This window comes from Gossypium raimondii, chromosome 2 (genome assembly GCF_025698545.1).
Source record: "Gossypium raimondii isolate GPD5lz chromosome 2, ASM2569854v1, whole genome shotgun sequence".
Lineage (NCBI taxonomy): Eukaryota > Viridiplantae > Streptophyta > Magnoliopsida > Malvales > Malvaceae > Gossypium > Gossypium raimondii.
In genome coordinates, this window is record NC_068566.1 from 34,167,440 (window position 1) to 34,179,838 (window position 12,399).

General features: G+C 32.6%; 1 protein-coding gene across 1 annotated transcript; it reads right to left on the reverse strand.

Moving 5' to 3' along the window:
- Positions 1–6,445: 6,445 nt before the first annotated feature.
- On the reverse strand, positions 6,446–7,982 carry LOC105788480 (dof zinc finger protein DOF5.4). Its single transcript, XM_012615400.2, has one exon. The coding sequence runs from the start codon at positions 7,867–7,869 to the stop codon at positions 6,937–6,939; it is 933 nt and encodes a 310-aa protein (XP_012470854.1). The 5' UTR covers positions 7,870–7,982; the 3' UTR covers positions 6,446–6,936.
- Between the last annotated feature and the right edge of the window lie 4,417 nt (positions 7,983–12,399).

Consider the following 12,399-nt stretch of genomic DNA (forward strand, 5'->3'; position numbering starts at 1 on the left):
TTAAAATGGTAAAATCATTCAACTCATGTAATGTATAATGCAAAGATCAATTAAGCAATAAAATAATGAATGCAAAAGGATCTCATGAATTTTTTTAAAAAAAATATTTTCTCGACCATAAGACAAAAATTAATCAACTTTGTGGCCCGACTCTCTTATTTTTTAAAAAGTTCTCAGCGGAGTCGCCAAGCTGTCGAAACCATTTCTATTTCGGAAAAAAACAAAAATTAGTTGCCGACTTTAAAAAAAAAACAAAAATTGGGAGTCGCCACCAATCTTTTATTGAGGTGTGATTGGATCACCTAAAAAATAGCTTTCGTCTACGAGTTTTAGAAAAATGGATCCGGGAGTCGGTTACGTACGAGGAAGGATTAGCACCCTCGTAACGCTCAAAATTGGTACCTAGTTAATTAATTAGTGTCTTAATATCAAAAATTTAAAAATATGATCCTTAATAAAAAAAACGTTACTTATTAAGACTCTTATCATTTCAGAGAAAGAAAATGTCACACCCAATGCGTTAGGGCACGATATTCTAATTCCTCAAAAATGAATTAGTCCAAAACACTCGTGTAATAAAATTTAAAAGAATATTCATTTGTTTAAGATTCATAAAGAAATCGCGGCCCAATACGTTAGGGCACAATTTCTCAAAATCCTAAACTTGGAATATTTCCTTTGTTATTATTTTTTTTTAAATCTTTGTCTCGAGAAATTAATACGTCACATCCAATACGTTAGGATACAACATATTAAATTCACGACAACAAGCTTTTCATTTTATTTTTTGATTAATGAGCAATTCTTGATTGTTAGATTTAACGAAGAAAATTGGAACTCAATACGTTAGGGCTCAATTTCCTTGAAAATCCTAAATACGAGTATTATCTCAATTTTGAAAATTTTAAAATCGAGTAAAAAAATGATGTAATGCTACATTAAGTGTAAAATACAATAATAAATACAACAATGGCATAGAAATAAACGAAATTAATGTACATAAAAAACAACGACATGTAAAGTATCAAATGAACAAAATATAAATGAAAACATAAATCAATAAGCAAATGAAGGAAATAAACAAAAAAATATAAAGAGAAAAAGGTACAAAATATATACATGAAATTATAAAGAATAAAAGACATACACATGGGTTTACATATAAAACTTTGGACTATAGAATTTATAACAAAATATATATAATGCATTTATGAAAATAAAGAAAATATATAAATATACATATATATATATATATATATATTATAACATATGTGTTGAAAATATAAGTTTGTATTTAAGCAAATAAAAACATAGACATGTATGTATATATATATATAAAAATATTCATTAGAAAATATATAAATACATACATGTACACATATACAAAAGTAAAAAAATTTGAAACTAAATATAAAAGTATATATATTATAAAAGTTAGGAAGTAAAATAAAAACAAAAACATATGTATAAAATATATATAAGCATACGTATACTATATATAAAACAATATATATATTACATAAAACGATGCATGCGCATGAATAAAATAAAATAATAAATAATAATAATAATGATACAAGATTAATGATGCCACATAATAGTATTAATAATATTAAAATAGTTAATTTAATAATAAAAAACTAAAATAACAAATAGAGGATTAAATAGCATCAATAATCAAAGATCAATGAATTTAAAACAAAGAGTATAAAATAAAATAAAAATAAGGTCAAATAAGATGTAAACAAATTTGAAAATAATGAATTTGAAAATGAATAATAAGAGAAAAAGAGATTTGAAATCAACAATATACAAATCAATAAATAAATTATACACAAATCAACAAAATAAGAACACAAGAGAGAGAGAAATTTAAGTAAATACTCTTAAGAATTATTATTACTCCCCACTTCCGTCCTTTACAATGAAGGGAGAGACATCTATTTATAGTTGAGCCTCCCCAAATCCAACGGTACAGATTAATTACATCAACGGCTAAGAATAAAAGGTATCTACGAATTAAATCTCTAAGATTACAAAATCATATCTTCTAAGATTGCATATCATATCTAAGATTACATATCATATCTAAGATTGCATATCCTTGAAGATTATGTTTCCATATGCATCAAGCTTGTAGATAGACCTTCAACCTTTTCAAGTAATGGCCCATCCCGATCGGGCCAAATGATATAATTTTGGACTTTGTTTTATTATTTTGAGTTTATTATTTTTTTATGAGCCCGGGCTAAATTGGCCTATTACATTTCTCTTTTTTTTTTGCTACTGTTTTGATGCCATTTTCGCTATTATATTAGTACTATTCTATTATTATTGTTTGGATATTATATAACTATTATTTTATTGTTAGTTTTGCTACTATTTTAGAAGCATTTTTAATGTATTTTTAATTTGTCGGGAAACATTTATTTTAATATTTTTAGTGTATTTGATGTATTATATTTTTTAAATTTGTTTTTATATAAAAATAATAATTTAAAAAAATTAATACGGGCGAACCGGATCGGGTTTAGGTTTAGCATTTTTAATTTAGGCTGGACTTGGGCAAAATTTTTGGCCCATTTTTCAAGTCGAGCCTAGAAAACGGGCCTAAAATTTTTCATCGGCTTTACCATAACCCAACTCAATCCAATCCATGATTAAGTCTAGGGTCAGTTCATTATTGAGGTTCTAAAGTGATTTTGAAAAGTTTGGCAATATTTACCATTGTTGATAAAATGTGCTTTTTGAAAGAGCCTCAATTTGCAGTTGTACGAACTTAATGTTTAAACTATTTTTAGAAAAATTTATGACAGAGTGATTCTTGGTGCAAAATAATGAGAGAATATTTGTTAACATAGTTTGGATTTACTAGTCCTACTCTATGGAGTCTCGCTTAGAGAAAGATTATATTCAATAATTAAATTGAATCACCTATTAACTAAAGCTTAAGTTACCTTTACAACGACGGATAATTGCAACTCCAATATTGAACCCAATTATTACATCACTCTCTTAAAATATCCTCACATACAAATCATGAAAACTCCCAAATAATACCTAAAAGGAATGTTGAACTAAACAACAAGGAATACTCAATAAATCAATCAAACAAGATGCTATAAAAGAACACCTGTCATGACTTGGATTTGTAATATGATTTTAGTATACCAAAACTTTTAATGAGGATACATAGAAATATTGGTATTCTTTTAAAATATGGTATATATATATATATAAAATTCTAAGGATATCCTCTTAAAAGTTTTAGTAAAAGCTTATACCCTAATTTTCATGATTATCCATAAAGTTATCGGTATTTCCTTAGAATTTTTTATACACCGAAATTCCTAATTATTTTCTTTAGAAATTCTACTATTCCTTAGACTTTTTTAGAATACCAAAATATCTAAGGATATACTCTTAGAAATTTTAGTATTCCTTTAAAAATTTGATATACACTTGTAACTTGTTGAATAGATTCAAGTTTTTCCTAAGTTTAGGTAAATTTTGTACATACTTACAATAGATAAATTTAATCCATGCATACTTACGAATAAAAAATCAATCTTCTGACTTCATCAAATCAACTAAAAAAAATATCATCAATTAATCAATTCAACCTATTAAAAAGTCAAACTGAAAAATAATGAGAAAAGGAAAGAAGTGCAAACCGTCCATATGGGAACACGAAAGCGATCTTGGAGAGACAATGGTCAATTAATCTAAAAATGGTCCCATCCATAGGCTATCAGGGCACTAAGATAGGGCAACCCACACGCCCATAGCTCATGTCCACTTGCAAAGCTCAACCCCGACCATTGCAATGTTCAATGTCCCCAAAACCAGCCACATAAGTCCCTCATCTAATTTAAACCACCCTAACCCACTAGACCTAGAACCCTATGGTCCAAAGCCCAGCCCCAAAGGGTGTCCAAAACCCACATTTAATATACGCACACCCATTGACGCAAACGTTGCAGAAGTAGTGAAATTCATTGTCATGATCCACAGATGGCAAAAGACTTTCACTTTCCAAAGAAAAATATGTACTTTTGCTTCGGCACATGCTCTGGCGAACCCACCCCCTCGCACCATCATCCTCCCACCCCCCATCAATATCCTCTTTCAACTTCATAAATCTTTCATTTAATTCCATGGCCATTCTTTCTCATAAATATAATAAATTTATTTCATCCAAAGCACAAATGACCCAAAGAGAGAGCATAGACAAAATATATCAATTGGTAGATCTATATTATATATAAAGTGATTGATTGAGTTGGTGATACGAGTCAACTCGACACTAATTTAACTATAAAATTACTAAAATATATTTACTTTAAAGGGTAATTAACTTTATTATAAAATATTTTCATCTTTTCACATTTTTATATAATATTAAAATAAAACAAATTAATAACATTATTTAAAAATCAGACACAACACCAATAAATTCATATAAAAAATTCTTGTTACTCCACTAATAATCATTTATTGATATATTTTTATAAATATATTTTTAATAAAAATATTTTCATTCACTCATATTATGGGTGTGATAAAATCTAATAATAATAAAGGCTTTTCAATTAGTGCTTAAAGGTTTTTTTAATCATTTAATTTAATATTTTGTTAAATATCGTTTAAGTACAAGGCAAGTAAATTTATTGAATCAAAGTTTGATTTTAAAAAAAATTGGCGTAAAAAAAACTCTCAAACTTAAAAAAAAAAAAAAGCAATTAAGCTCTTCTTTTTTTTTCATTCAATTGAGCACTTGAACTTTCAAAATGCATCAAACAGGCCCTCAGACTTCTCCAAAAAAAAGCAATTAAGCCCCTGATTTTTTTCACTCAATTAGGTACTTGAACTTTCAAAATGCATCAAAAAAACCCTCAAAATTTTTCAAAAAAACAATTAAGCCCCTGCTTTTATTAAAAATTTTAAAAAATTTATAAAAATAATAAATAATAAAATTTAGAAAAATTATTAAATTTTAATAAAAATATAAAAATTTGGAATTTATTAAAATTTGAATTTTTTATAAAAATATAAAAAATTGTAAATTTTATAAAAATCATAAAAATTAATGACCCTAATTTTTTCAATTAAAGTCATCACGTGTTGCAACACAATATGACATGTGACAAAAATGATAAAAAATAAAATCAATAAAAGTTATAGAAAAATTATAAAATGCTTCTTTTAGTATAATAACTTTTATAAATTTTTACTTAAATTTATATTTCTTTACATTTTGTATAATTTTCTTACAACTTTATAAAACTTTATAACTTTTTATATTTCTATATATTTTATAATTTTTACGATTTTTATAAATTTTACAATTTTTATATTTTTACGATTTTTATAAAAAATTCTATTTTTTAATAAAAGTATGGGATTAATTGTTTTTTGTTTAAAATTTGAGAGTATTTTAATACATTTTAAAATTTAAATACCCAAATAAATAAATAAAATAAACAAGGACTTAATTGTTTTGTTTGAAAAATTTAAAAGTTTTTACAAGCTTAAACCAATAATATTTAAACCCAAATCTGTTATCGGTGAAGCCGGATGGATAAAACAGCTGTTTTACTAATAAAAATTAATATAACATTTAAAAATATTTAAAACCTGAAATTGTCTGTACGAAATTGGATGTGAAGTTACGGCATCATGTACTCGTCTTCTCTGGCAAGCAGGCGAGAACATTTTGTCCCCCAAGTGAGGCAGCCCCACCCGCCGCCCCTGGTAGAGTCAGCCTACGAGGTTAACCCACTTGCCCCTACCCATTAATACCACCGCCACGTGGAGTCATAGTCGCCATGGGACCACTCACTACCTTTCCCGGACCCACCATATACAACTACTTCTTAACTACATCATTAATAGTAGGCTCTACTGTCAATACTCCCTCCATTTTGCCCGTACCCATCCCTCCCTTTTCCATTTTCAATATTTATTATTTGGTTTAATTAACATTTACATCTTTTTCTATTGATTTTATTTTTGAATTTTTTGAAGATATTTTCATATGTGAAATGTTTTAATAAGATATAACTTATTACTTAATTAATTTAATAAAATAATCATACATAAAAATAATAAAATAAATAAATCATGAAGTTAAAAAATAAATTTTAATTTATAGAAAATAAAATAATTATAAAAATTAAAATAAATATAAACATTCAGTATTTTCGATTTGATTTATTAATTATATTTTTACTTTTATATATGATTTATTTATTATTTTTCATATATAATTATTTTATTACATTAACTTTTAAGATACTTTTATCAAATATGTTAAAAGAATAAAAATGACAAAATATATGAACATTAGTAACTAAAAATATCATTAAACTTTATTATTTTGAGTTAGATTTATTTTATTTTAAGTTTTATGATATTTAAATTTGGATATATTTTAGTGATTAAGTTTTGGGTATTATTAATCCTTCACATAATTCATTATCAAAAGTAACAGTAACTACATCCATATGTTTAAAATCTCCTAATATCATAATTAAATATAGAGGAATATTTAAGTAAAACTATTACATTTGCCACACTCAAAACTACAAATATCAATCATAAATTAAAACCTGAAATCTATATTTTCTCTACATTAATTGAATTCAGATACGCCATCAACAAAATCCTGCATTAAAAAAACTGGAAACATCTTCAAAAATCACCAAAATAGAACTTAAATATTAAGTAAAAAATTAAGAAAAATTTTAAACGTTTTACACAAGAAACAGTCGGATTTATATATATCAATTTAACTCTCTTTCAGTTTCTTTACTTCAAGCTTTGAACCTTTCTTTGATTTTCTTTTTCTCCATTTTTTTTTCTTTGTTTCAATTTTTTTATAGTTAATAAATAATTTAAGGAGAAAAAAAAAAGGGGGGGTGAGAGTGAGACAATTTACGGTAGATAGAGGGCCGTATGATCTTGATCAGACCATTGACTTTGACTCCAATACGATTGGTCAACATCATTAGCAAGATCAAGGAACGGTTGATCTCCACACCCTTGCCAATCCAACGGTCCAAATCCACTCTCCGATCTACCATGCAAATTTGAAAGCTCAACCTGCATCGTCTGATCGAGCAATTCCCCGGTGATTTCCTCCCCTCCAACACTCATCATCTTTTGCTGCTGCCACTGTCCTTGCCCATTTAATACCGTACCGAAACCCAACGACGACGTTTCATTGTTTGACGAAGTAACCAAGCTCGTAAAACTCCCAATCTCCGGAAAAACCCCCGATTCTGATCCTTGTTCCAGTAATCCTGCCTCGAAGACTAAATTGTTAGGGTTTCCATACAACTTCGACTCGCTTACATTTATATTGTTTGAATGAGACGTTACTGCCGACACCGCCTCCGCCATGCCGCCTGTAGAACTATCGTTGTTGTTTTTATTTGCCACTGCAACGTTAGAATTTGCTGCAATAAGACTCGAACTGTCGCTGCTAGAATGAGAATTCGCTTTACGTTGATCAAGGAGTTGCTGTGATTGTGGCTGTGCAGGGGCCGCGGCGGCGACTGTCGTGGATTCGGATGAAGGCTTGGTTTTCGAACGCTTGGCTTTGCGGCAACCACCACCGACGGGGACGTTACGAAGGACACCACCTTTGGTCCAGTAACGACGGCAGCTCTTGCAGAAATGACGTGGCTGAGAGAGATTGTAGTTGTTGTAGTAACAGAACTTCGTGTTAAGTGAGTCGCAACGTGGGCACTTGAGTGCCTGGTTGTTTTGTTGTTGGTGTTGCAGTCGTAACCTTCTATCTCCTCCGCCACCTCCGCCACCGCTGCTGAATACTCGGCCACCTCCGATCAAGTGGATGTCTTGCATTATTCGCAACAATATTCGCCTCCAAAGTTTAAAACAAAAATAAATAAATAAAAAGAAAACCAGTGAAGTGCACAGAAGAGGGTTTTTTTTTTTTTGAATTTGTAACAAATATCCCCTTGCGAATCAAATTTACCCTTTTTCGAAAACGAATTTACGTAAATTATGGTGTAGATTGTGAAAATACGAAATTAGGTTTGAGGAAATGAATTGGGAATATAAGAGAAGGGATCAGGTAGCAGGGAGGGATTAGGAAATCGATTAACAAGACGAGTAAAGAGATTGGAACCGTTGATGGAGGACACGTGGAGGATAAAAAAGGGAAGGGCATTGATGTCCACAAAATAAGGTATCGAGTTGTCGGCCACCTCCCCAGTAACTGCTCGGGACTATCCTAGTCTAAGTACAACTGGTCTAGAGAGTGCCACGTAGACCATTTTTATTGGTTACATATAAAAACAACTGTACGACCTCGTTTACTGTATCTTCGCTTCTAGTCCCGTCAGTCCTCACTTCCCTGAGATTGCCAAACGCCTCGTAAGTCGAAACAAGGCTGCTTGGAAATTGATACTAGCAGATTTTTTTATTTTCTTTAATTTTTATAATTTATTAATTATAACTTAAATTATGTAATGATAATTAAAACATATTTAATATTAAAAACTCCCAAAGCAAAGTTGAGAGAGTGATACGATGTATTATAAAAATAAACATATATATATATAAAAGAGTTTTGGCCCGAATTAAGCGAAGGGCTAAATTAATTATTTTTTAATTAGGTTTATAAATCAATTTTTTGAAATTTAGGGAAATAGGTCGTTTTTTTGAAAGAAAAACGGAAAGCGCGTCTAATTTTTTGTTTCACTCTCCTAGAGTTAGGGTTTTTAATATTTTTAGGTTTAGAATTTTTTGGATTTAGGGTTCTTTTAAAGGGTTTAGAGTTTTCGATTGAAACCGCAAAATTCCATAGGTAGTTTTGAGGAGTCAGGGATGTGATTATGCGCCTCATAACACATACATTTCATATGTCGTGACGGGATAGGATTCTGCCGATTGCGTCGCCACGTTTGCCCATAACCCAACATATGTGTCATATCTGAAAGGGGACCAGAATTATGTCTGTGATTTAGCAGTATAGTAGCCTTTGGGATCGCACCCATTATAGGTACTGTTTACGATATGTCGAATCCAACTACCGTAGAAAATGGCCTTCGAAAAGTGAGTGAGATGCAGTTATCGACATGGGTATGTAATTGCCACTACCTGCACAGTCATTTTGTACCCTATTTCGTTTGTTGTTTGCATTCATAGGTATGTTTTTCTTGACAGGTTACAAGTTTGTCCAATATCGTTTCCATGAAACGTTGAACAACTTCGGCACTATCAACAGCTACGATGTGACATACCTCGCCAACATACCCTTCAAATAGTTGACACAATCGTATGACGGAGGTTTACGGTATGGCCATATGACGTCAAACTTAATGGAGTGTATTAATTCCGTACTAAATGGGATGTGTCATTTGCGAATAACTTCAGTTGTGAAAGAAACATATGTTCGCCTAACTGCATTGTTTCCAAAGAGGGAAACAGTGTACGATGGATAGATAGCGGGCGACTATACTTGGTGTGAAGACGTAATGAAAGAAATCAGACGAAATACGACGAGAGTGAACATTATGTATGCAGTGTGCCACTCACGTGGGAACCAGGGATTTCAAGTCACGAAGCACGCTAGGTCGAACCAGGACATGTTAGGGGCATCATATCGTGTCGGCCTAACATGAGGGACTTGCGATTGTGGGAGGTTCCAAGCACTTCGATTCTCATGCGCACATGTAATTGTCGCATGTGGGAACCTAAAAATTGCGTACACACATTACATCAACGATGTGTATAGTCTAGAACGCATGCATAGAGTATGGGGTCTTGAATTCCCACCCATCCTCGATGAAAGTATGTGCCTGCTAATGTCCAACGCATCGTACGAGTTGGCACCAAACATGAACCTGCATTGTGTTTTGAAAAGTCGTTCGAATACCACCCAGATATAGAACAATAAGGATATTTAGGAGAAAGACGGTCAACAGAGGTAATGCGAGTACTGTAGGAACCTGGGGCATACGAAGGTAACATGTTCTATGCTGAGGGGTACTTTGGGCCCTCAACATCGATATTATTATTTTCTTTTAGAGAATATATTCATTATAATGCTTCGATTATTTTGGTGATTCATAATTGTTATTTCTTATTAACTTACGCATAACTCACTTTAGAATGTAACGAAGACAAATATAGTATTGGAATAAAAATTTATGGTTTCTTTATTTATGTCATATATATTTACATCACAGTAATAATAATAAAAATACATCAATCGTGTTGTCGGGAAGAATGTGTACCGTAGAGCAGTGGACAACATACTTGAGGAGGATTTCTGCGCACAACCGGAGATGCAGGCCTATAAACTTGATTGTTGCGATCGTCCTCTTCATCATCATCACCTTCACCCCCACCCTCTTGCTCATCTCTATCTCCACCGTGATCGTCGTGTTCGTATTGGTCTTGGTTTTTGTGTTCGTGTTTGTCTTCGCCTTTGTCTCCATCGCCTTTCTCTATGCTCGAGTGCGGTGTCATCCTAGCTTTCCATCGTGTATCCTTTACTCTAATGGGGGACAGTTGTGTTGATAACCCACCCCAATAAATTAATGATGTGGGCGGTGTTTGTGTCACTATCGGCGTATAACCGTAAGGTGCCATAAAACCCGGATACGTCAGAATTGACCTAGGCATCAACACTAACATCAACTGCTAAATCGATGTCTACATCGGTGTCATCATTAGTGGCAGTGCATGCATTAGTATCGATGTCGACATAGTGATGTAGAATGTGTGAGACGTCGATGCCCCAAAATATGTACCTGGAGAACAAAAAAGCCAAGCATGTATTGTGGTAGTGCGTAGTGCGGTACTTATGAAAAAAACATGAGGTTAGTGAAATGAACAAGAATAAATAGAGTGAATTGACCGGGATATTATGTAGAAATAGGTGGTGCTTCTTCGGGCGAAGCTGAAGACGAAGTCATCGGGCGATCGCATCCGGACCTACGCTGCCTACTTCTCGCCTCCACTAATAACAGATACTGCTTGCCAATGAATCTGAACCACGACAAGTACTCCAAACAAGTTATTGTGTTCGCTGAGAAAAATGGTTCGCGGATGGGTAAGAATTCCATCATACGATCCCAAGCCTCGATGTGATCATTGTGAACCTTTGCCAATCCTTATCATTCTTCCCCCGCATGTCTACATTGTGCAGCTCCTTCAAGTCTCGTGGTGGCGGCAGAATTTTTTGCCTTTACCCAAACTGCCACATCACCTGGTCGGATTCGTGCATTTACACCGTCGCGTACACTATCAACAACACATTCGCGTCCCAATCCTCCGATTGGCCAACACTTCTGGCGGGATACAAGATATGATATTGGTGTTGACGTATGACATCCATTACAATTGTAAATTTCGTTATGTACAAAATTTTATTTTATAAATCATTGTGTAATTAATATAGGTTTGAAAGAATAAGTAACTAACCTCAGCTTCCAAGCATTGATCTAACAACAGCTTAATATCTTTTAGGTCTTCTGGTAGTCCTACGTAACTCAGCCCATAGTTCCACCTGTAAAAGCGATATTTTAGTTCAAACATATAATAAATAAAAACATTTACGGTACAAACTACGTATTTTTTAATAAAATTATTTTTACTTTGCCACCAACGGAAACATGTATAGGTCGCTCACTCGGGGACGTAGAAATGGTAGCCGCCACCAGGCCTACGACGGTAGCAAGAGCAGGCAACCATCGATTGACATTTTATCTGATTTCGTAGCCTGACACAACTCCCGATATAACATGACCAACACACTGATCCCCAATTCAGTTGTCTGCATTCTTTGAAGTCTACTAAGTGTAGTAGCCACCTTATGTGTACCAAATATTGAGATTTATTGGGCATTAAAATGCCTTCGATTAACTTAAGGATAAATGTTCGGGCGTATTGTTCTTTGACGACCTCGGTCACGTGCGAAGGAAGCTTATCAAAATTTTTTGCCAATCGTTCCTCGATATCCGACCACCATCAAACTTGCTCGGGACCTTCCCCAATAATGCCGCACAGAAATCCTTTTTATTGGCAACGATCGCTGCTCCTATGACGACTAACCCATCCATCGACAGACCGAGTTGTAACGTTATGTCCTCTAGTGTGATTGTATACTCGTCGTATGGAAGATGAAAAATGTGTGTCTCGGGCCTCCATCTTTCCACCAACGCACTGATGAGTCTAGGATTAAGTTTGTAGCCCCGAGCATACAAGACGTGTGCAAGAATTCTGCCTCTTGCAAGTAACTACGAATTTTAGTGATCGGAGGCTTTGCCAAATTATGTATGAACGCCTCCAAAACACGATCATCCGCCTATTTATAACAACAAAAAAATATTTTAATTAAAAAATTTAAATTTAACTTAATCA

Bases quoted from the DNA above. Each gene is read 5' to 3' on its own strand.
- LOC105788480 (XM_012615400.2), bottom strand. From the start codon at position 7,869: ATGCAAGACATCCACTTGATCGGAGGTGGCCGAGTATTCAGCAGCGGT.